Below are 26,173 nucleotides of genomic sequence, written 5' to 3'. Positions count from 1 at the left end.
TGCAGACGCTCGTCTATTCACTATGAGGACCGGGATTCACACTCATCACTGAGAAACCGTTTTAACATTTGTCTTTGGGTGGAACATTTTGGTGTGACACAGACCACAGACAAGAAACGCCCCCCTGGACTTTTGACGATGCTCCAACTCAGCCGTCTCGCCGTCAGTATTTGGCCGTCGTCACATTTGCTCCCATCCGTCACGCTTGTCTAGCTTCCCTGATCTCAACGCATCAACTTTGAGAACATAGTGTTCACCTGCTACCTAATTTAGCCCACTCTCAGATAGATGACCTTGTAATGAGTTAATCAATGTTCTCCACTTCACCGGTCAGTGGTAACAATGTTATGGTTGGCTAGTGTCAAAAGACCAACAATTACTCCAGGATACAATTATTACTTATGGCAGAGGATCACCTTCAAACAATGTGTGCTGCCAGCACAGAGTCCACTCATTATCCTGCTTATCTGTTTACATGGAGGTGCTTGGCCTCGCTGTTTTCTATAGACATGTATATTTAAGCAGGTCTGTGGTTTGTCCCCTTTACGGGACATTGTTGACTTTTCATCATTGGCCACTTCTGTTTCTTGTCCGCTTAATTTGACGGCAACAGACTTTAACAACGTGCACTGTTTATTGTCATGGCAATAAGTCTATATGGTCCTATTCAGTTGAGTAAAGCTGAAGGACGAAAAAGCACAGAGATGCACTTGGAGATAAGAGGATGAAGGCTTCATGGAAAAAGAAGAGTCGGGCAAAAAAATGACCCAGAAACAACAGGCAAGAGTTTGTGTGTAGGTAGAAGGAATCCTCCCCTCCCTGAAGGTTCGATCTGTCGATGTAACACTGATGCCAGGTTTGGACCAGCACATGTCGAAATAGTAAAGGAACAAAAAGAAGAGGGCGTATTCTTGGCAAAGGGGCACTGAAGTACCTTCAAGTGATCTGTTCATAGAGACTTTACATAACTCACTTATCCGACAGTAGATTCGACACTCGCTGACTGTGTTCAATAATAGCCTTGGGAAGAAAAACCACACCGTCTGCCACAAGCTTGACTCCTTTGGATTCAGAGCTCAGATTTGTGGTTTTCTTTTCCTTCAACAGGAGTAGGAGAGCTGCTTGTTCTCTGTGCAGCTACAAGATGGTCTCACATTTGAAGCACCAGTTCAGTTTGCCCCCACCTCAACTATATTTGAAGTACCGAATCACCCTCAAGGGCTTAGATAGATTATGAGAGATCATTGTGAGATCATTGTGGGAGGCTTTTTTTTTTTTTTTTTAAGCAGAATGTAGTCGAAAGTTATATTTCTGTCAGTGTTGTGTTTTTCCACATTGTTCTCATTCACATTGAGCCTTTAAACATATAGTTGCAAGATTTATCTTGAGGGGTTGGTTTTTCTTTATTAATAGAAAAAGGAACCAATAAAAAAAGAGCAAAGTTCCCAGCAACAGTAAATAGACTGCTCTCCCTCTCTTGGCGTCTCCTTTATCAACAGTGACTGAGCAAAAGGCAAACAGTTTTTATTACATTGAGATGGAAATGCTCCAGGGCCTGAGCAGCTTACGTTTCCTGTTTTACATCGGTACATTAGTTGTTTTTTTAGCCATGTCTCTCACAACATGTAATGTGAAATCTGAACTGCTTTTCTCATTTTCAATAAACATAGCGGTCAGATGTGTTTCTAAGAAAGCAAACTCAACAACCCCTGACCTCGTCCTGATTAACTGCATGCTCACATGACAATTTTTCAAGTGAAAATGCAGTTTTTGCATTTTTGTTGCAGAAAAGTTTCACACTTAAAAGGATGTCCGTTTACACAGCAATGGCAGAAACATTGAAAACACTGTAGTCAGCACTGTTGATGGGGTATTTTCTTATAAAACCACACGAGCATGCTTACAATACACAATAAACCTTAACGAGCAAGTGCACAGACATTCATATGGACAGACAACAAAGTTGGACTGATATTCTGGGCGACTTTCAACTCTAAAACGACAAAGTTCCAGGAGAATATGGACTTGGAGTCATGGCACTCTGGAGGCCACCCCTTAGTGTTTTTCTATTCTATTTACCATGGCGGTGGCGTCTTGTCGGGACAGAGTCAAAGCTTTTTCAGAGGGTGTTTTACATGGCGATGGATCCAGAGCATTTTCGAAAATTTCCACCTTAGGAGACGTTTTCTAAAAGTTGCATTTTCAGTAGCTCGTTGTCATCGTTGTCGTGCAAACCTACACCAACAAATGTTTTGCATTTTGACTTGAAATTGTTAAGCTAAAAGCTTATTAAGCACTCCTCTGTCTGCCTACTCGAGAATCTATTCACGCGTTCAGTCCTACCCAATGGACAAAACCAAGTGGTCAGGAATTAACAAGTCAAAGTTTGATTTAACTTCAATTACAAAATCTGAGGAACTTTTACCTTCCGTTTCTTTTTTCCATTTCAAACATAGTAAATGTGTGGAGACATTTTCTTATAAAATTTCACTTGTTATGCCTCAACCATTAGTGCTGCTTATTAGCCAAATGTGTCACTTGTCATGAAGGATCAATCCAATTTTGTATAAATGAAGCGAGCTCCATCCCAAATTCATGCTGTGTAAAAGGTTTACATAACAGTGGCATATCCAATTAAAGCAACATTACAAAAGCATTCCAGCTAACACTGCGCTAAGAGGCTGCACAAACTGCTGGTAAATGACATCAACACATTTTTTCATACAGCCAAAATGCTAAAAACGAAGACCAACTGAATTTTAACTTTAGTCAGAATGGAGTGGCCCTGTGAATCCAGAACTACTGATCAGCCATCAGGATTTTTTTTTTCTTTTTTCTGCCATATTCTCCAGTTGGTGATTGGACTGGGGGACGAGGCTACATGTTAAGAGTGACTCACTCGACCATCTTGCTGAAGAAATGTGTATGAACAGATCAAATGAGCCAGTGTTAGTTGGTTATTTGCCTGACTTCACTAGCAAGACACACAACAGAGGGATGAGGTTATGATTGTTTGCACAAATTGTACTGGTCCTTCTGGGGGGGTTATTCATTATTCTAAATCAAAAAACAGTAAATGGTACCTTCTCTGCACTACAAATCTCTTAAAGACTAATCTGTCAGTTGAACGACTATTATTTGTCCAATGATCACGAGAGTTGGCCACAATGTCTTAATTCCTGGTCTTAAAGATCTATAATCCTGCGTGTTAAAAGTCTCCTTCAAACTGGGACTTTATAGGTTTCATAATTTCATAGATTTGAGTATGACTGTGCATTTCACGATCAATCGCTTCCATAGTATGGAGTTAGACATGAATTCAGGCCCCGGCAGTGCCTATCCAGCACATTTCAGGGGTTTCCCTGCTTCAACACCCCTCAATCGAATGATCATCAACAAGCACCACACGACCACAAGCACAACGCGACCACCTTGCTTTAGTGGGATTCCTGCTTCAAAACCCTTGATTGTCACGAGTGGCTTGTTGTTAGGCTGTCTGCAGAATTGATTATATGACGTTCATTTGATTGACGTGTGCTTGAGCAGGGTGACTGAAAACATACATATAGTGACTTTTGAGCTTTTTGTAATTTTTCCCTTGATTTCTGAACTACTGAATTCTGTCCTAGTTGTACCACTCGGCCTAAAATAATTAGGACTGCCAATTTTTGTTATTTTTTTTATTAGTTTTGAGAACTATTTATAATGTCTTGCACATTTAAAATTCTATCATTCTGAGGCTGTTTACACGACAATGTGTTCAAGAGAAAATGGAACATTTTCATGTGATTCGGCGGTCGGTTTACACAGCCATGGTGCTTGGAGCCACTGAAAACAGCTCCCAAATCAGGAGAAATGTAACTTTTTGAAAATGGTCTGATTTCATCTCTGTGCAAACGGAGTAAAACGCACCTTTTCTGAAACGTTTTTGCTATAGTCAATACGTACCATGGCTGTCATAAATAGTTCTTCTGCCATTGCTGGAGTAGATGGAATAACAATAATGCCAGCCTCCGGAGGGTCGTGACTCCCAGTCCATACTGTCCTAGGACTTGGTGGTTTTATCATAAGGTCACCCCTTATAACAATCCAACTTCGTGATCTGTTCATACAAATGTCTGTGTAATTACCATTTTCAATTTGTATAGAGTATCGCGTGTGTGGTTTCATTACAAAACCTACCTACCACGCCAACGAATGGTCCGGCATGCTCACTACATCCTTTTCAAAATGTTGCCATATAAATGCAAAACTTTTCTGAAAGGAAAACACAAAAATAATGCGTAAACTGGGTCTGCAAAGCATGCATTTTGCAAAGCATGAATGCAGTGTACGACAAACTAATTTATTAAGTTCAGTCTTTTTGCGATATCAAAATAAGGATTTACTGACGATATATGGTGCAACGCTCGCTGTCCTGCAGCAGCTGCTTCTCCAGAGGTGGTGAAGCATGAAGTCCACCACAAACTACTGTTTTTTGCAGTGAAATGTTTGCAGCCTCACCTGCCTGTCAGGTGCTCCTCTCCCCGGGGACTGCTTCTAACCTTGCGGGCTTCCGGGACTCCAGATCTGCCCGCGGGATCTCCGGCGGCCGCGACCCGCTCACCTGTCGGGCGGCGGAGGCGGCTGGGAGCCGGGCGGCGGTGCTCGGAGGACTGGCGGACCGGCGGAGGAGAATCGGTACCGTGCTGGCCGCCGGAGGGGAGGACAACTCCATGTTCACGCGAGGAACATCCCGATTAAAGTGATGTCCGCCGGCGAGGAGTCTGAGGAGCGGCCGGAGGGGGGTGAGTGCTGCGCTCCGAGGGTTAGTCTTCCTCCCGGTAACGCTGTGTGCGCGCGCGCGCGCGCGTGTGTGTGTGTGTGTGTGTGTGTGTGTGTGTGTGTGTGTGTGTGTGTGTCCGGGTCTGGAGGGGGGCGAGTCGGTCAGTGAGCTCCGAGAGTCATCCACTACTCAGGAGCTCTCTCTCTCTCCCTCTCTCCCTCTCTCTCTCTCTCTCTCTCTCTCTCTCTCTCTCTCTCTCGCTCTCTCTCTCTCTCTCTCTCTCTCTATCTCTCTCCCAGAAGACTTTTTGCACTCACTTCAATGTATTCATATTAAAAATTGAATATTTGTTTGAGGGTTAGTCTGTTTTTTTAAATAAAGAAAATGAATTCAGCATGATGTGATGTTTTACACCTTCCACCTATTTCTTTTTTTTTTGTCATGATTTCATCTCTAAAGGAAGAAATCAAGCTGGGAGACTATAGACTGACCCTTCAGATTCACCCAGATGCTGTAAGACCTCCTGAGGCTCCCCGCCGGCCCCCAGAAGAGGAGCACGCCATACATTGCATACAACCGACTGTACGATCTCTGGCCATCCTAAACGAAAGATGGTGGGTGATATCTTCGGTCTTGGCTCTCAGTAGATGGATTCCGTTGCACTGTGAGACGGGTTCGGCGATGGTCGTTTTCATGGTTTTTTCTAACAAAGACAACCTGCGATAAAATCCTGACCGTGTCAGATATTTGTGGTGATTGTGGCTGCTGCGACATCAACTATCAAACCAATAGAAATGCAGTAGGAAATGACTACTTATCAGGCTGACATTGGCGCAACACTGGCCATGTGCTGATCAGTATGTTTAAGACTGATTTTAACCCCATGCTTTTGCAGCTTCAATAGTAAAATGCATTAAAAGAATTGTGGCAGCGGCTCCGTTTGCTTGACACCACATCAAGAGAAAAGGCATTTCTGTTTTGTGTTTACGTGGAAATGTTTTGAAAACAATGTCCATTTTCGGAATTGTGGCGTGTACAGTGTTTGGCCATTGAGAATATGTTGTGATATATTTTCTGTGATATAGATTCACAGAAAATGAGCTTTTAAAAAAAACTGTTTTGTTGGCAATTACTGTATCATCATCTATTAATTATGTTTTTCTTCTTCCTGTTAACGTCTCTGTGGCTCAGTTGGTTAAAAAAAAAAATAATTAAAAAATAAAGTGTCATTTGGAAAGTATTGAACCCCAAATTGCAGCTGTCACCATTACTGTGTGTGAATGTGACTGGTCAAGGAAAATCCTCAAGTGGGAAAATATCTTACACCAATACATCATATCTATACCAATACAAAAATGCATATGAACACTGTCAAACTGGAAGCTTCCCACTGGGAAAGTGGAAGGTTTCTGATGCTACTTTCATAAGTCTGTTGATCCTTTTTCCAGTGTGAATCAGGGATGTCACGAGACCGAGTGTACAAACGGGACCTTGTTTCGGAAATCTTCTGGCCTTTCTGTGACTGCAAGATGTCAGAGAGTAAGTAGAGTAACTTTAAATGTTGCAGACCTTTGACTGTGTACACTTCTCGCTGTCTGGTGCATTTTCTTCCGTCAATAGTTTCACTTTATTACATCAGCCTGTGTTATTACATCAGCCTGTGTGTGATATATTGCCATGCTGTATTTCAAACTAGCCTGCAGCTCTGACCACTTTTTCCTCGTGTGTCCATCATTCTGTGAAACAAGTATGATACTTGTTGGATTTCTCACGACTTTCCACGGTTTAATAGAAAGGGAAGTCCGAATCCTGCTTTCGCAAAAAAATAAATATATCCATCTTTTAAGGAAAACCACAATATTTTGAAATATAACGTTGACACAAATAGAGTTGATAAAAGTAAACTGAGGCCCTGTTTACATTTCAAGTGAAAATGGAAAACTTTTTAGGTGTCCGTTTACACGACAATGATGCTCGGAGCCACTGAAAACACAACATTTGGAAAGCAACTTATTTTAAATGCTCTAACTCCATCTCCATGGAAACGTGGATAAACGCAACTTCTTTTTTTTAAATTGCTCCAACTCTGTCTTCGTGTCGCTGGTGGAAAATGCAACTTTTCTGAAATGTTGCTACTGCGCGTTAATAGCTAACCTGCACATGCAAAAGTAGACAGACAATAACAATGGCGGACTCCCAAGTGACTCCGTTGACTGTCATCCATGACAGCAATCCAAATTGGTTGTCTGTCCATACGAATGCCCGGATACTCACCATCGTTAATGTTCATAGTGTATTGTTCACTATATGTGTGTGGTTTCATGATCAATAAAACCTAACAGCAGCATTTCTTTATAAATAGACATTTTCAAGCATTGCAGTGTAAAAGCAAACCTTTCCTAAAATGAAAGTTCTAAAATAATGTGGTTTCAATTGAAACATTGTGTATGTAGAGCTTGCTATATCACAATAGATACGTACCATGTTGGATCACTAGATACATAGTAAATATGCGCCTAAAACCAAATATTGAAATGTACGTGCTGGATTTTGGGCTGCACAATGGTTTAGTGGTTAGTACTCCTATTACACAATGATATGTGGGTTAGCATGTTCTCCCTGTGCATACATGTATTCGCTCTAGTTTTCTTACGAATGCTAAAAAACATATAAACCGACTCTAAATGGGTGACATTGGTTGTGTGTCCTGTGATTGACACCCCCAGGCTGTACTCTTCAGCCTTCAAGCGTATTCAGCTGGAATCTAGTTGGATGAAGTGGAAGAGAAGATTAAACTGACAAAGTAAATGGTGAAAAATATGGTATTGGGATTTAAATGTTGTGAATGAGAGTCAAATGTGTAGGAAAGTCCAAATTCTCAAAATATATTTGCAGTGTTATTTTTATTTTGTATTGCTTCTTTTTTTTTTTTTAATTACCAATCCACCTTAAATGCAAAATAGGACATTTTTCTCCTAATAGTTCTTGTTCAATGGGGTCCAGAAAGCCATCATTCTGTTGAGTGTCTCTCAGTCTCTTCTGCTCGCTCCGCTGGAGTGTGTCATACAGCTGGAGAGACAGCAGATAGTGGACAACGGTGGATAAATATTCCAATCATTCCAGATGAATAGGCTCACTGTTACATCGGACCGACGTTGCCAAAGTCAGATCTGACTGTTTGTTTTTGGGTTTTTTTTAATCCAACATCCAGCTGTGATACAGATGGCAAACTCACCTCGTAGTATTCCTGGTTACAGTGTATGCACTCCATCATATGAACGTGCTATTTTCACATGTTAGCATTTCTTTGTGTGTGTGTGTGTGTGTGTGTGTGTGTGTGTGTGTGTGTGTGTGTGTGTGTGTGTGTGTGTGTGTGTGTGTGTGTGTGTGTGTGTGTGTGTGTGTGTGTGTGTGTGTGTGTGTGTGTGTGTGTGTGTGCGTGCGGCAGGATGCCAGCCTCAGCATCTTCCCAGCTCCGGTGGTCCCAGCAATAGCGCCTCACTCATGAAAATGAAAGCCTGGTGATGTGCATGCGCACTCCCTCCATCACACACATTCGCACACATGCAAAAAAAAAATGTGAATTATTGCAGAGCCCGAGTGCAGTTTAACCTCGTTTGAGGAGGCAGAAAAAGCTGGAGTAAGTGGGGTTTGGTGCACAAGTACAATCTCACGCAAATTCACACAGAATGTAGTGTTACGGCATTAACCAACGTCAACATCTCTATTAAAATGCTTCATGGCCCTTGCAGCGCCTCATTATATGTGTTTATAGGGTGGTACTGCTGTAATTTGCAGGATTTCATATAAATCCAAACTGAAGGAGCCCTTCGATGAGACATAGTATTTTGAATCATTCGTCTAAAGACGTTTCCAAAATGTGACGCTAGCAAACTAGAAAGATGTACTTGCTCTGTATTCCAAATATGCAACGCTTCAGTCGAAGTGACCTCCTTTAACCGAGGAGGGTATGACAGTTGTGTTTCTAAGGTGACATGTAAGATTAGCTCCCAGAGGTTTACATTTTAATGTGTGCTCATCAGGGGATTAACTGCTTCATTAAGCAAAAGGTGCAAACCTGCACCTCCAAGCACTGGAATTAGATCATTGAGCGGAGTCGTTCAAAAGACTCGATCGGTGGATCATTCAGTTTCCTGGAGCTTCTTCCACTTTGTCGTCCCGTTTACTGAACTTTAACACCGTCCAGCTGCGTGATTTCTAATTGATACACCCTAATCAAACCGGGTTCATCCCAAATAGGCATTAGTGTACAAACTTCATGTCTCTTGTCATGCAAGGAAACGCGTTCAGTTTTGATGTGATAAAGGACTTGTGTTGAATGGTCCTACTTTTTGCTGGACTAACAAAGAGTTCCATTTGGAATTGGATTTATTCAAATAGCATATATTCATCCCCACCCCTGAATCATAACGTCTTCCATACTTGACGGAAATTGAGATTTAATGCAAGCAAACACTGAGTGAGAATTGGGGAATGGACAGGACAGGCCAAAAAAACTTAGCAAACAAGTTCATGTATCAAGGAAGGAAGGCTACATACCTGGAGAAATCTCACACCAGGACACTGAGAACATGCAAACTCCAAAGATGTCTACAGCTATCATGCAAATTTGTTAAAAGCATGTTTGATTGCAAATTAATTCACATCATCCAGAGGTGATTATCTGGTCTGTCTCCTCCGTACATGTACATTTTAGAGAGGAGACAAAAACAAGGTACAAGTCAAAAGGTCTTCGTTTTTAAGATTGTCTGAAAACGAAGCTTGAATGGAAACATTCCACAGTCTTCTGATTTGGGTCCGAAGAAAATGACGACTTCATGCATTCGTTGGACAAGTGAAAGCACTAGAAACTCAACCTTCATCTGATTAAGAGCAACCTTGTCATTAGAACAGCTGTCTGTTAATTCCTGGTTTTTATTACCCTCTTTGTCCATGAGAGGCCCAGACCTCTTATTATGTGCCCTGCAGCGCCCTGAAACATGTCCTAGAGAAACACTTCCAGGTCAAACACCAGTCACACTCGCTCTTGGAGCAATCTTAAAGTCTCATCCCGGATATGCTGTGTACTTCCAGCGAAAGCCAACGAGGGGACATCCTTATCACTTTCCCCAACAGCCTCAAGTAGCTCAAGTAGCTCCCCGTTGTTTGCTGGCTGAATTCATAATCTTATCACAAAACGTAACCGCTGTAAAGAAAACTAATTTTCACTCCTTGTATCGACAATGTCTTTCTTTTAGTTGCTACCCAAAGGTCATGGCTGTCGATGAAGGTAAGGGGGTAGATCAAACTGAACAAAGAGTTTAGTTGCATGGGTCACATCGCAACTTCCAACAACCGCCAACATCTGGCAATGCGAGGTTCCAGACAGGGAGACGTTGCAGCTCGCTCACTCAGGACTGTGAACTTAGCTGGACTGAGTAATGAACGCATCGTTTCAAAGAGATCCAGTTGAGCTCATTCACCCGGAAGATGAGCGAATCGTTCACAGTCAACACAACACTATGAGGCAAAGGAAATCAATCTAAGACGGCACAAAGAAACTTGACACATCACCAAATGGATATTTTTTTTTTTTTTTTTTTGTCCTCTTGTGGACCAAGTTTCAAGCCTGAAGAATTCACTTTGGGCACAAATGAACAGAAAACAATGACTCTGTCTGAAAGTCACATAACAGATTTCTTTCCGTCTCATCAATAAAGCAGTTGGTAGAGTTGGAAGATTTTCACCTATAAATAGGGGAACCATATGAAGACCTGCTGGTTCAATATGCCTTCATTTGTGATACCGTCCTGCCCTCTAGTGTTTTATTGTGATACTGGCCTTTTTTCCTCCCTCCCAGTGAGACTGAATTATCCAAATCAGATTTAATTAAAATCGCTCCCAGGGGTAATCCACTGAACTTAACAACTCCATTCAGCAAACTGTGACAGTTTTTAATATCGAAATTACGTGGCCCACAGATCAATGCCAACAGCAACCGCTGAGTCGGACAAATTCAATATCCTCCCTTCTGATAGCAATCAACAACAATTGCACTATCACGCCGGGGGCAGAAAGAATGGGGAGAACCTTCCACAATGGAATAAAGGGCAGCGTTCAAGTGTCTGGTAGGGAGGAAAATAAAATCACACAGAAGTTTGCGAGGAGATGAAATCGGGATAACATCCAGTGGTGGAGATGTGGCAGAGAGCCCAATAGTGGTCGGCCGATTGCTGCTGCTGCTGCCGAGCCAAGCCTGGAGGGACATGAGTTACAGGCCACTTAATCAGTCTCACGTCCTGCAGACTCCCTTATCCAACACCAACACACACACACACACACACACACACACACACACACACACACACACACACACACACACACACACACACACACACACACACACACACACACACACACACACACACACACACACACACACACACACACACACACACACACACGACGTTTATGGCCTGGTTGTCAATGGCCGTACCTGGTGAGAAACTATAAACACACAACCACAGTCTCTTATTGAGGGAACGCACAAGGAGGATTAATGAAGTAATGGACGGATAACTTGAAAATATGAAATGAATTGGAATCAGACACTTCGATTGAATCCTTGAGGACCAGGTTTGTGTACAAATGGCAACCTAATATTTACACCATGTAAATTATGAATCAAGAGACTTTGGTACAATTTGAATTGGAGTCTATGACTCTGGTCCCGATTCAGGGAAAGATGCGTAAACCTTTCACGACATCTGAGTTCATGTTTTCTCCCACTGAAACTTTGATGCTGGTTTGGTCATCTGAAATCAACACTAATAGGAATTGATTACAGTACACAACTGGAACCAATGTTTTTTTTTTTCCTATTACTCCAGCTGTTTATTTAAATGACCCAATGCAGCACCTACTGGTGAAGGCATGTACTGCAAGACGAAGGCCCCATGAGGTTTCATATGAAAATGTCTGCTTGCTTCAGAAAAGTTTAATATTTACACGGCCACGTTTTGAAAAAGATTTGCGTTTACACAGAAAGTGGGGACGGTCTGAAAAACGATTTCACTTGAAAATTGTTACGTACACTGGGCTTAATGAGTCGGGGCAATTTGCCTGGCTTGGTGACTTTGACAGGCGTCATCTTTCAGAGCTTCATCTCATTGAAGTGCTTCATATCTATTTTGATTTGTTAGTAAAAGTATTAGAAAAAATGAAACATGCCCAAACCATGTTCTGCTATAGACCAAAGAGCTACATGGTAAATATTGACACTGCTGAAACCAGTACATAACAAGTTAGAAGTACACAAAGGCATTGAAGTGAAATATGTCAATAGTCAGTTCAAGCCTTGTGACGTTTTCTACTTTAAAGATGAAGTGAGATTCACTGATGTAATACATGAGTATCTGTTATTGTTCCAAGACAAAAAAAACCCTTCATTTTTCTTTAAAAGACATCTTTATTTATATTATGAAACAGATAACTTGAACGTTAATGTTTTGACGTTCTAAATTAACCAACAGCAGACTTAGCAGTTAAAAACAGAATTCTGACGTCTGATCTTTTCCATCTTGACGCAACATCCTTGTTAATGTCCACCTGTGTCTGTTTTCGCCTTCTATCTCGTGATCTTCCTTTCTGTCTCTGCTTTTCCTCATAGATGACCGGGGGATGAGGTGGGGTGGGGCGGGTCAATCAGCTGTCCCGTCCCCCACTCCAGCGTCTACAATTCACTTCCCTCGTTGCTTGGCTCCTGGTTACCATGGCGGCGACATTGGCTGTGGGTTCTGGAGGTAAGACATCACCACCGCTGAGATGGAGAGCCTGAAAACAACAGGGAAAGAAATGGAATCCCGTTTTCATTGTGACCACATTTATTAAAACTCTTATCCAGAAGTGAACTTGCCCAATTGTACAAGACAAACGTAATCATTTATATTCATGCATTTATACACGATTATTGAATTCTGCATGTTGAAACGTAAAAATGAAGCTGGTAATATGATACGTATTGTATTTCAGGGTATTACAATTACAATGAGCAAGGTGATATATTAGTCAGTGTTGCAATCCCGCCAAAACATTTTTTCCGCAGAGAAAATTCGCCTACAGTCTTAGCGCTCATGGCGAATTAATGACGGAATCGAAAAACATTGAAGGCCTGTTTACACGACGACATTTTTCAGTGGAAAAGAGAAAACCTTTGTTGAGTTTTCGGTGTCAACGTTGCTTGATGCCACTGAAAACGCAACTTTTTAAAAATGCTTCGACTCAGTCTCCATGGAAATGGCGGAAATGCAATTTTTTTGAAAACATTCCAGTTCAGTCTTCCTGGAATCGGAGAAAACGCAACATTTCAAAAAGGCTACTGCCGCATATGTCCACCACAGTCGTGCGAAATAGTTCTTCTGCACATGCGTGAGTAGATGGTCAATAACAACAGTGTTTGCCTCCTGAATGTCATGACTCCCAGTCCATATTCTCCTGGGACATGGTAGTTTTATAGTCAACAGTCACCCGGAATAGCAATCTGACTCAATTGTTTGTCCATTTCAATGTCCGTGTACTAGTCATTGTTAATATTTACAGCATATTGTTGTCGTTTACACCACCAAATAGTGGCCCAACATGAAAACGACGTCGTCCATCGCGTTTGTGCTATTTGGACGTAAGCGGGCACCGTTTCCAAAACATTGCCTTGTAAATGTGAAATCTGAAATGAAGACTCAAAAATTAAGCGTTTTCACTTGAAATGTTACGTAAACTTGCTGTGCTTAATATTGCGTCAAGAGAACTAACCAAGTAGGATAACTTGCTGACTTTGGTACATGCAACGAAAATGATGCATTTTTTTTTTTTTACCAGATTTTGTCTGAACTCAAGCCGGCAGCTCTGTGGAGAATTCCCCTCGAAACACGTGTGAAGCCAGCTTCACCTGTTCAGCTCAATGACATGCCTGCCCTCCACGCCTCATTTATCCTGTATAGGCACTCACCTTTGTTTAATAACACACGGCGACTCGGATTGTATCTTGGCTCCAGACCCAACGTCCTAAAACTGGCCTTGAACCACTTACGACACACACTCCTGGCCGGTGCATCAGGTTCGCCGGCTGACATTATTTGCTGAGCGCGACGTTTTGGCGTCGCTAAACTGGGAGTGGCTGGAGCTCACCTTATGATACAAACTCATCTAGACGATGGAGCAGAAGGTTTTCCCCTCATTGTAAATCTGTCTGTGAAGCCTGGACGAGTGCCCCGGGCCCACGGCGGGGCTCTTTTTATAAGCAAATGCATCACTCGGCGAGGTCGCTCACTTAAAAGCTTTTGGACATTAGAGTCGTCTGGAGTCCCAATAAGAGGCGGAGGCAAGGTTTAACCTCCAGTGTTTAAAATGCATGAGGCTCAGACTCGATGTAAACCGCATTGGCTCACAGTTAAGTAGAGATGAATACTTTACAGCACAACGAACGTGGACAAACTTAATTCAAAAGTACAGATGAAAACTGAAAACTCGGGATGCACCGGAGACCGATACTGCGCTGGACTTGTGAAAGCTCCCCGATACAACCCCGGCGAGTATTACGTGACATCATCCGTCAGAGACGTCAGGAGCGGGTAGACAGGAGAGGACGAGCATTTGGGAGATTCTTTGATATTAAGGAGAATGGCAACAGTAAAAGACGGTAAATTATGTTCTGGCAAAATATCAAGAGGAGCTGATAGCTGGTTCCTACAACACCTGCAACAGTCAGCAGTGACAGTGGGATACATGTTGGACATGATTAAAGTATGACTGATCCAGTCAAACAGCGAGCTCGGTCCCTCGGTCTACAGTCTGCAGTTCGCATTGGGCAGTGCATGTAATAGTGTACTGTTGACACAATAGTATCCTGGAGCCTTCAAGGCTATTGGAGGTGGACGTATTGTGTATTGCAATACATAGTCCTCGTTTGCGTTTGGATTATGATTAGTTTAAATAGCATTTAAAAGTACTGGTATCAGTACTCAGTATCGGCAAGTAGCAAAGGGTTACTGCTCTTACACGTCCTTTAAAAAAGTGGTACAGATGCATTACATAATATCGAAATCTGCCGACAAAGAAACTATGCATTGGTTTGGATACCGTATTTCAGAGAAATTTATTTGCAACTGACAAAAACCAAGGTGAAGATTCAGTTCTGCTGCCTCAGTGGTGAGAGAAATTTGACACTCTAAAACATATCTCACCAATTCCCTACAAAATTCATGCAGATCCTCCGGGAACGTTGCCACCATGTTTCAAAACTCTTCCGATCAAAGCAAAGGATTTGATGAGATTCACGTTAGCCTCTCCCACTGACTTTGATTCATTAAGTACTACAGCATCAGACCACTAAATAATTAAAAATATTAAAATAATATCCATTTTTTCATTTAAAATTGGCATTTTAAGAAATGTATTGCATATTTAATTAACTATTAATTAAAGGTGTCATTAATTAATTAATGACACCTTTAGGCATTTATTTAATGGTGTATTTATACATTTAATGTGGGCGCATTTATGTTCTCCAAAAAATGTGAGGTACAATTTAAAGAGTTGTGTATATAAAAGCAATAACAGCATAATTTCACCACTGCATCTAAAGTCACGGTCGTAGATGAAAACATTTTAACACCAGTGTCCTTACAGCCTTAAATCAAACAGCTGTGCAGGGGAAGTTTGGCAGGGGTTTCAAACGTGTGCACTCGCATCCAGCTGCTACTGGGACTGGTGGGAGCGCCGTACTCACATGAAGCTGCTCATCATCTGTTTGGTGTCCTCTGAGCTTCTGGAGTTTGCAAAGCTGATGAAAGAGCAGTAGACTGCTATCCAGGCACACCACTTCAGCTGAAACACAGACACACACACACACACACACACACACACACACACACACACACACACACACACACACACACACACACACACACGTTAGCATTGAGAGGATCAGGGATCAGGAAGACTGAACCTGCCGAGTTTGTTTGTTTGTTTTTTGTTGAATGTAAAACAGAAAACCAACTGGAAGTCAATCATAGAAAATCCATCAAGACCCAGCTTGCTTCTCCTTCTCCTTCTCCTTCGTTTTGTTTATTGTGTCCTATGCGCTGAAAGTCAGCAGCTGTCCTTCATTCGTCCATCTGAAAGGTGATTTCACCTTTAATCTCCTAAATGGAGTGAATGGGACGGGCCAAGGTTTCACATCTAATGTAGGCACATGTAGAAAGTGGCTTCATGTGTGTGTAAGTCACCTTGAGCATCAGGCCACACATGCTGAAGATCATGCCGAGCAGGTTCATGTAGTCGGGGGTGGGGTCCTCCAGTGTGGGGTTGGTCTCAGTGCTGGGAGGTTTGTACCTGTCACATGACAAATTCAAATCAACCAAAGTTACAATGTAGAATCTCTCCTTTTAAAAGGTTAAGACTGAGACCTTTCCATTTAATAAAGATGACACTTGGTTCAGAGCAGGTCACCCTGGACCATGATTCATGATTCATGATTAATTTTATTTGCCATTTGCAGTAAAACCACATTGGAATACATTTGTAAAAGTCCCCAGTGTGCACAAGACAGGTACAGCCATAAAACAACATTAATTAAAAGTACATAAATAAAACAAGATAAAAGTACAGAAATAAAACAAACAGAACAGTAAACAATTGACACTGTGAAATCGATCGACTGAAACAGTTTCAATAAAGGACCACCTCTTTCTCCTACAAAAAATGCCTTAAAATTAAGGTTTTTGTATTTGGCGCTATAGAAATAAAATTGAATTGATACACTGATGGCAGACTCCTATCAAGGTCATAACAGACACAGAAAGACACTGTCATTGCAGATTCTCTGACATGTTTCTCCTGTTATAACCATAATCAGGCATACGTTTTTCCTGCATTTGCAAAATTAATGTCTAAATTATTTAGACACTTTAGTTCAGGTTTAGATGTAGCAATTCCTGCATGCATTAGGTGGGGTTTAAGCCAGAGCTAATACTCTTTCATTGGAAAATGATCCAGAATGAGTGTCATATTCTTACAGAATAATCATAAAGAGTACGATTTGGATGAAATACCTTGACTAAATGAGCAGAGTTTGTTTTTTTCCATGAAAGCCTGATACATATCACAGCTTCTTAACTTTCAGGTTGTATTTCTACACAATAACTAACATTCAGTCATAGAGAAGCCCATTGACAAGATCACAAACGTAAATAGGGACATCATAAATAGCAAAAACAAAGAAAACTTCGGTGTAATACCCGTTTATAATTCTTGAGTGAGTTGCATTACATCCCATTGCTAAATCACCACGCTAATGCTAATCCCCTTCAAACTGAGCTAACAGTCGCTAAATGAAACAATTACACGACAAAAACAACACCCTTTTCCTATAGGAAGACATTACGAACCTCAAAATCTTGTTCTGCCTCCTCGGGTCTGCCATATTGTTGGTAGACATGCTTTAAAGTCGCGTTTTCAATTAAATTGTATAATTTAAAGTCCAGTGAGTGCCAACACTCAGCTGAGCAGCAGCAGCGAACCGGAAGAAGAAAGAGCAAGCGGACGGTGTTTCAAACTAAAAGCTTTGGACAGTTCAAGGCATCGGTTCAAAGGACAAAACAAATGGGAGTGAAATCATTTTGAACTTTTAGCTTGAAATGACAATTTTCTTCCGGCGATGGAACAACATGGAGAAATGGATGTGTAAATGGAGACGTCGATTATTGCTTTAACTTCAGCAGAGACCGTTGTGACACGTCTTTGAGGTTTTACTGCAACTATCGGGTTCACTCAAGTAAGTTTATTTGTTTGTTCTTTAGTTTTTGTTTTTTTTATATTTAATTACTTCAGGAAGTCCAAAGTTAACAATGTTACTGTCGAAGTAACCACGTTCAAGACTACTCACTGGTGCAGAAATAGACTTAAATTCATCTGAAATAGACAAATGCATAATTTACATACAGAAGTAGACATACTTTTATCACATGCATGTAGAAGTAGGCACATGTTTATCAGAAATAGACGTGCATGTTTTACTTGCATAAAAAATAGACACGTGTTTATCACATCAATACAAAATTGACAAACTGATCAGAAATGGACATAAAAGTATCATATATACACAAAAATGGTCATAAGTGTATTAGAAATAGACATACATTTATCACGTATATACTAAAACATAATATGCACAGTTCTGTTATTTATATAAATTTAGCTTCTTGTGTAAGCTAAGGCATTCAATTACATCTACGTTAAATGCACCAAAGTGAATAATAGCCTAAGTTACGATCCAGATTCAGATACAAACACTGCAGGTCCGCATCATTCCATAGAGGTTAAAGATTCATTCAAAAAAAATTCTGCAAGGAAAATTTCAGAAATTTAAGGAAGTTCAGTAAGCGTATTCAATACTTTTCCCCTGTGTCATTTCACATTATTACACATAATTTATGGACAGCCACTGTTTAATTCCTTGATACCACAATATCTGGTAAAAATCTCATGTCAGTAGCGCCTTGAGAAATCTCTTTACTGAGGAAAATATTGATGTGTTCAATAGTTATTCTATCCGCTGTATAAATATACTCATTGTTTTTACAACAGGATTAACTGGAATCTGAAGGTACGACTAGTCTGTTTGACTGTTTTCCTACCTAGGTCATACGATGGCGTTTCCTGAGCCCAGACCTCAGGTTCCTCAGCTCCCTCGACATCTCCTGCGGACCATCGACTGTCGCCAAGGACCCGTCAGGGCGGTTCGTTTTAATGGTGCGCTGCGTGAAAATCATTTGTTGGAAATAATGCTGACTTTAACTTCATACGATTGAAGAAACTGAGGAGGAACAAACAATAATGTAGTAGAAATGTCGTAAAAAGTCATTGCAATGGTCAAAAAAAGATTAAAAACACTCTTCATGAGAACATCTCACTCAGTAGAGCCGTCTTGACAATTAAAGTCTTTTAACCGAAATATACAGACCTGAAAAAATTTATTTCCACTTTACAAGACCAATATTAAGCAGCAAAAGATACTTTGCCATCAAATGATTTTATGGTAAAGACAACATCTTAGGCCTGTTTACACCGCAACATTTTCATTTAAAAATGCAAAACTTTGATTGCGTTTTGGTTGTCCGTTTACACGGCAACGGTGCTCGGAGCCACTGAAAACACAGCTTATTGAAAATGGCTCCGAAGGTGCAACTTTTTGAAAACAACCAACAAGACCACCTCCTGGCCTGGCATGCTACCCACATAATTTTCAGCGTTTCTGACATTTCACCGTAAATGGACATTGTTTTCAAAATGAAACTGAAACGAAAAAACAAAAACGATGCCTTTTCACTTGAAACATTGCCGTGTTGACAGGGTCTTCAGGCCAACTCATACTCCATAAGAACAAAAGTCATTTTGAAGAAATCTGTCAGCTCCTGCAGTCAAAACCGGACCAACATGTCGGTTCGGACACAAACTTTCTCTTTTGTTACTGAAACAGTTCATTGAAAGGTTTTTCTGAAAACATTTGGAACGAGAAGTAAGCTCTGCCGTTGAAAAGTTAAAACGCTGCTTCATAGAAGTGTGCCTGTTGTAAGGGGGCGTGGCCTGTGGGCTCGACAGCTTATGGAAGTATGCAGGGGCCCTCAATGTGGTGGATTGTAGCCTCCTCGGTGTAATCCATCCATGGTGAGTCATCCTAATCTCGTTTTCTTTCTCCCTCCCTGCTCAGCTGACGGGAACTACCTGCTCTCCTGTGGAGCAGACAAGTCTTTAAAGCTGTGGAGCGTGAGCAGCGGGACCCTGCTGAAGACGTACAGCGGACACGGATATGAAGTTCTGGATGCTGACGGGTGAGAGGAGTGTTGACAGCTGTGAAGGAAGAAAACTCTAACAAAATAACAGTCCCTTCACGGAATAACTCTCTGCTATTTGTTTCCACAGTTCCTACGACAACTGTCATGTCTGCTCCTGCAGCTCAGACAAGTCGGTGATTCTGTGGGACGTGGGAACTGGACAGGTCACACGCAAGCTCAGAGGCCACGCCGGGGTTCGTTGTTACTCTTATTACTTGCTGAGTTATTCTTCACTGCTTCATTGTTGATCCTCCGGTTTTGATCGTTTTACATCTTTGAGCTTCTATTTCGTGTGTTCCTTTCAACTATTTTCTCACTTTTCTAGAAAGTCAACTGTGTGCAGTTCAATGAGGAGGCGACCGTCATCTTATCTGGTAAGCTGTGGTACGCCGATCAGCCATAACATTACGACCACTTAAATAAAAAAAAAAAAAATCCCTATGTCCCATTTTTGGCACTAAACAATCCCGACTGCTTGGACTCCACCAGACACCCGACGATCATTTAAGTCCTGCAACATGCAAGGTGGCGCCTCTACTGGTAACCGTTTTACAGATGGCCACTGCCTTCTCTGTCTTGAATCCCACCTGATCGACCGCTGTAGGCCGGGAACTGGGAGCAAAACCTGCAGTGACTCAGTCGTCTCACCCACACATTTTCCACTTATCAAATTCCGTCAAATCAATAACGATAATCTTTATTGCAGACACAGGTCCATATAAGGCAAGAACATACAAGTGCACAAGTAGAAAGTAGCAAAATAAATGTAAAAAATTATAAAAGATACACCATAATAAACTGTACGTATATTTTATTTATTTATCTGTCGCGGCTTTGAAAAGGGCAGACAAGGGCTTCTGCAATGTGATTATCAAACTTGTCTCGTCGACACATAAAACTGAAGGTCAGCTGTCTCAGTCATCACATTTTGGCATACTGGAGGACACGAACAATTGACACATAAATATTTCCTGCTTCCAACACATCAAAGACAAAATGTTCACTTGCTGAATGATAAACGGAGCACAGTGGCTGATCTGTGTATAACACACTTTCCGCCACTGTGTACTTTACTGATGTGAAAACACACATCAGATATGTGACGACTTTAACTTTTTGGGTACATTTTTCTTAATCATCAGATTCTGCTCATTAATCCTAATCCTATCTTGTCCATACAGGGTCCATCGATGGGACAGTGCGGTGCTGGGACACCCGGTCCAGACGACACGACCCCATCCAGGTTCTTGACGAGGCTCGAGACAGCGTCAGCAGCATCAAGGTGGAAAAGCACGAGCTGCTCACCGGGTGAGCAACAGACAAGTTTGGTTCAGCAGCGAATGCTCCAAAAACGACTGTAAAATGTGCTATAGCTTGTTCTTTTTCATGCATTATTTTTGTCTCCGTGAAGTTTTTTTTCCGTTGACACGAAAACGTTTTGAAAACGATGCCTGTTTACATGGAAATGGCAGAAACGTCGTCGTTTTCATGTTGGGCCACTCGTGGTCACTTTGTGTTTGCCATGAAACAACACAAGCGCAGAGGACAAAACGCTACAAATATTAACAATGGCAAGTACCTGGACCTTCCTATGGACAGACGACCAAGTCGGATCGCTGTTCTGGATAACTCAATTAGAAAACTACAAAGTCCCAGGAGAATATTGACCGAGTGTCATCACACTCTAGAGGCTGCCATTGTTGTTATTGTCTATCTACTCACGCCTGTGCAAAGAAAACTAGTACTCCAGCTGTGGTGCATGCGCAGCAGCAGCGTCCAGGGACACGGAGTTGGAGCATTTTCAAAAAGTTCCAGCTTGATAAGCCGTTTTCACCGCCGTCGGGTAAAAGGACTGTCACCTGTAAACCGGGGGTATCAAACATCAGGCCCGTGGGCCAAAAGTGGCCCGCAAGAGGCTCCAATCCAGCCAAAGCAGCAATCTAACGGGGACCATGTTCTCCTTGTCTTCAGGTCGGTGGACGGCAGAGTGAGACGCTACGACCTGAGGATGGGACAGATGCATGTGGACTTCATCAGCAGTTAGTCACCTCTTTTAAAGTCTTTAGAGCAGGAGCGTCAGACTGATTTCAGTTGAGGAGCCACATGCAGTGTGAATGCATCTTGAGTGGGCCAAGTGTCATAATTACCTTTAAAATTTAAGCTGAAAAGTTATTCTTTGTTGTGGAAATGTCTCTATTTTCACAAACCGACCAATTATTACTGAAAATGACTCCAATCTCAACGCGTGTGTGTTTGTGTGTTTTCAGGTCCGATCACCTGTGTGTGTTTCAGTCACGACGGTCAGTGCACCCTCAGCTCCAGTTTGGACTCCGCCGTCAGACTTCTGGATAAAAGCACGGGGGAAATGCTGGGAGAGTAAGTCTCGTATCAGACTGGCACTCACTCCCCATCCATTTATTCATCCAGTCATTTACCTCACCTGGTTGCACCTGGAGAGATTATAGGACGCAGAGATTATCTTTGCAGGTATTAGACAGAAGACTATGGATAGGCCAGGTCCTCAATGGACATTTATTAGTCAATGTATACTGTAAACTTAATTAAAACTCTCTAAAGTCTCACAACTTCATTACAAATGCATTTCAGGCTGAAATCTTTAAAAAGAACACTTTAGTTTCCTGAACACGCTCACCAATTTAAGTTAGGTTTAGTAGTGATTTCACACTTAATATAACCAAGAGCTCTATATTTGAAGTCAATGTCACTATTGATTACAATTAATACACTGAACTAAAATCTACACTTTTAGAAAATAAACAAAGTTAATAGGTAAGAGAATTTGACTCCCCAACTGAGGCATACCTGCCATATCTGGCAACACAGGTCAGTGCACATAGATCCATTTTCAGGTGGTTGTTAAATACGAGCAGACAAAATAACGAAAGAAAGAAAGAGAATGGGGGGGGGGGGGGAGCACAGCTTTTAACATTTTAACGGCACTGCTTCCTCCCGCACTTATCCGTGACATCAGTCACACGTCAATGAGGAGGCAGTTGCATGTAAAGAAACTACCCGAATTGGCCTGGGTGTGGTGTGAAGAAAAATCAGAATTGGAGCTTTCACACGGCCACAAAACGGGTCAGATATGAGTCGCTGCTGAGACAAAAATCTGAATTGGGTCCCTGCAGTGTGAACGAAGCCGAAGACACACCTTTGCAATACTCGCGTATGTCTAGTGAGCATCGTACCACCATTGAGCAACATTACCACATTTCAGGGGTTTATTGTGTTATGTATTGCACATTTTAGAGGTATATTTTGTTATATATTGCACATTTCAGTTTTTTCACTACTATTTTAGTATGTTGTTGCATGCATTTATTTGCTTATCTCTATTTTCTCATTCAATTCTATTGTGTGTGTGTGTGTGTGTGTGTGTGTGTGTGTGTGTGTGTGTGTGTGTGTGTGTGTGTGTGTGTGTGTGTGTGTGTGTGTGTGTGTGTGTGTGTGTGTGTGTGTGTGTGTGTGTGTGTGTGTGTGTGTGTGTGTGTGTGTGTGTGTGTGTGTGTGTGTCGACACAGTCATAAGGCAAGCAAGACGACATTTTGTTTCCACCCTGTGTCTTGTGTGTAGAGCAGAAAAGACAGTAAAACTTTAACTTTGACTTCTGACAGGAAAACTGGCATTACTGTGTGAACGAACGGTATCAGACACTCTTAACACACTTTGCTCCATTCTACTGACGCTATCACAGAATTCATTAATGATTGTGGGTCTGTTCTTGTATGTTTTGATAATAATGCTTGTTTTTGTGTAGGTACACTGGACATAAGATGAAGGGCTATAAGCTGGACTGCTGCCTGTCCAGCAAAGACACTCACGTCCTGAGCTGTTCAGAGGACGGACACGTTTACTGCTGGGACCTGGTGGAGGTCGGTACACAATCGACTGTGGCTCATTTGGTGGAGTGGCTCGACTCCAACCCCAAGTTTTGTGGTCACAGACTGTGTTGGACGTTGAAGCTGGTCAAAACATGAAAGTTCAAGATCGTTCTCCATCTCTCTCTCTCTCGCTCTCCGTTCCAGGGCTCTTTGTCCTTGAAGTTGCCCGTGGGGAAGGCGGTTGTCCAATCACTGTCCTTCCACCCGACAGAGACCTGCCTCCTCACAGCCATGGAGGGGTCTGTCCAGGTGTGGGGGCCGGAGGAGACGGAGGAGGAAGCCATGACCATGTAGAGAGGACGGACAAACTGTGAAGAAAGGACTCTGCTGTCTTTGGTCCTGGAAACACAGAGACTGGGAAAGCTCACGGACCCTGTGTTTTAAGCTTCAGCGCGCGAACAGAGGAGATCTTCCGAGGTTTGAGGTCGGGATGAGCAGGGATTATTCGGGAGAAATTAGTCCTTTTCATCCCACAATGCCACAATGATAGATTGTGCTTGTGTTGGGTCGTTCATACTGTAAGTATTAAAGGGATCAAATTGAAACTCGAGACCAACAAATTGTCACAGGAGGGACAAAGTTTACTTTATTTTTGGCTCAAATTTGTAGATTTAGCAAATTACTGGATGCATGCCGAGAGATTGTGTTTGTTTTGTTTGTTTGTTTTCATTGGAGCAATTATTGAAGACAACACAAGAGTTATAAGACATACAATAAATACTGAGCTTTGGCTCAGATGGATGGACTAAAACACAACATTCTCATTAAAATGTACCTTTGTAGTAAAAAAAAAAAGTATAACTAAATGATGGATGTATGTATTCACACAATTTCTAAATTTTTTATACAAAAAAAACCTTCAATAAAATTGTCAAATTACATCACATCATGTCTATTTTCGACTCCAATGAAACTCCCAAGAATCTTCTGTTGTGTGCAAGTCTGTTTATTTTTATTTTGTCAAGCACATAAAAAAATACCACAAATCAAAATAAGTTAATCACCATGACCAAGAAAATCAAATAAATAAATAACTTATCTTACATAAATACATGTTCATATTTGTGGCTGTAAAAGTTTTGACTGGAATGGATCTTGCAGCTTTGTACACATGAAACTTCATCTTAAATAAATACATGTTAGAAAATGATCAAGTGAATGTAGGGCAGGGTTGTAAAACAATAATCCTGTGGGCCAAAACGGGTCCACAAGAGGCTCCAATCCAGCCGCCAAACCATCAAGGAAATTGTCAAGATTTTCAAGAAAACATCGATTTCTTTTTCAAACTAATTTCATAAAAGCAGTGAGCACGACAACACAGAGTGCGAGCTGTGATATCTGTGATGCTGCCAAACTAGCTTTAGTCTCAAAGCCATGTTGCCAGGGTGAGTTTGTAAAAAGGTATATAATGAAACAGCTATAGGAGAAGGTTTTTGGATATTTCACTGTATTTTCCACCAGAAAGTTTCATTAAAATTGGCTCTATGTTGAGATTGTGGTCTTTTTTGGTATTCATTTTATGAAAATAACATTTTCGTCACATTTACTTTGCACCACAACAAAGGAAAAGTTTAAATTTAAGGGTTATTATGACACTATTTTACCAGTCCAGCCCACTCAAGATGAAATTCAGCTTTATGTGGCTCCTGTACTAAATTTGACATCCCTGATGTATAATTGTTCATTTTAACATTTCCCCTCCATCCTCAGATATTTCAGAAAAATCAACACGCAAAGCTTTCAATTGTCATGAAAGAAACGAAATGAGCTCTCGCTTAATGCCCTGCACATTATTAATGCCGATAACAGGTCAAAACTCTTCTTTAAGACACTGAGGTTTTCAAAAACAGCTTTGTCTGGTTAAAGAGTCCGAGCTCTTCCCCCCCCACCCCCCTCCACCGTCTAGTCCACACAGCTGCAGCCGGCAGCCGACAGCTTCTCCACCTTGTGCCAGCGGTGCGAATTGTCCAGGAATGCAATGTCCTCGTGGTGCGTGGGCCTGCAGCAGGGCGCGCTGTGCCACAGCTCACCGGGTGCCGGGTGGGGCAGCGTCCCACCAAGCAGCAGGTTGGAGAGGGCCAGGTCGTGGTTGGAGCGGACGTGGGGACACGTCCCACCGCAGTACTTGAACACTACTGTCTCGTCCGAGTCGTAGCCCAGCCCCAGGTCCCGGACCTGCAGCAGGACTGAGCGCAGGCCACACGGGGGGGCCTCGGTGGAGCGGCGGACCCGGACCCGGACTGAAGCGACGGGGTCCGGAGGAAGACGTGATCCCGAAGCCTCTGTTTGACTCTCTTCTGCTGCTTCAGACATGTGTGCAGAGGCTGTTTCCTGTCGTTGATCTGGAAAAGACAGACAAAAACGTGAGCTCTGTATTCATGTAAATTACATTCCCCACAAAGGTCATTGGTCAGAAACATCCTGTCAACCATAACTTACAAATCAGAGATCGGAGCCAGTGGCCCTCTCCGCTCTGCACGCAGTAAAGAATTACCACCAGCTTCAACAGGGACCTAATCGCTTGCATGTCTGCGTTTTGCAAAACCAGACTGAACAGCATCTGCGGGTGCGAGTGATGCTCAAGATGCAGACGAGTCACCACCTCCAATATATAGCCC

At 42.0% G+C, this 26,173-nt stretch overlaps 3 protein-coding genes across 3 annotated transcripts in view; 2 read left to right on the top strand and 1 right to left on the bottom strand.

The window, feature by feature from the left end:
• LOC308144648 (complement C3-like) overlaps nt 1-26,173 on the top strand; it is a gene marked incomplete at its 5' end in the record, with an annotated part of 107,381 nt that overhangs the window by 40,377 nt on the left and 40,831 nt on the right. The gene's annotated exons all lie outside the window — the stretch shown is intronic.
• On the bottom strand, nt 12,220-17,346 carry wdr83os (WD repeat domain 83 opposite strand). Its single transcript, XM_080521017.1, has 4 exons — nt 17,209-17,346; nt 16,048-16,153; nt 15,549-15,646; nt 12,220-12,598 (listed from the first exon to the last, which is right to left on the bottom strand). The coding sequence occupies exons 1-4, from the start codon at nt 17,256-17,258 to the stop codon at nt 12,532-12,534; spliced, it is 321 nt and encodes a 106-aa protein (XP_080377143.1). The 5' UTR covers nt 17,259-17,346; the 3' UTR covers nt 12,220-12,531.
• On the top strand, nt 17,470-24,967 carry wdr83 (WD repeat domain containing 83). The gene is made up of 10 exons (XM_080521016.1): nt 17,470-17,594; nt 18,461-18,571; nt 19,530-19,650; nt 19,742-19,847; nt 19,979-20,027; nt 20,835-20,961; nt 21,625-21,692; nt 21,921-22,029; nt 23,432-23,546; nt 23,700-24,967. The coding sequence occupies exons 2-10, from the start codon at nt 18,469-18,471 to the stop codon at nt 23,847-23,849; spliced, it is 948 nt and encodes a 315-aa protein (XP_080377142.1). The 5' UTR covers nt 17,470-17,594; nt 18,461-18,468; the 3' UTR covers nt 23,850-24,967.

Source organism: Blennius ocellaris, assembly GCF_963422515.1.
Source record: "Blennius ocellaris genome assembly, chromosome: 3".
In the NCBI taxonomy this organism is placed as follows: domain Eukaryota; kingdom Metazoa; phylum Chordata; class Actinopteri; order Blenniiformes; family Blenniidae; genus Blennius; species Blennius ocellaris.
The sequence above is the reverse complement of the archived record's forward strand: the minus strand, read 5'-3'. Positions and strand labels throughout refer to the sequence as shown.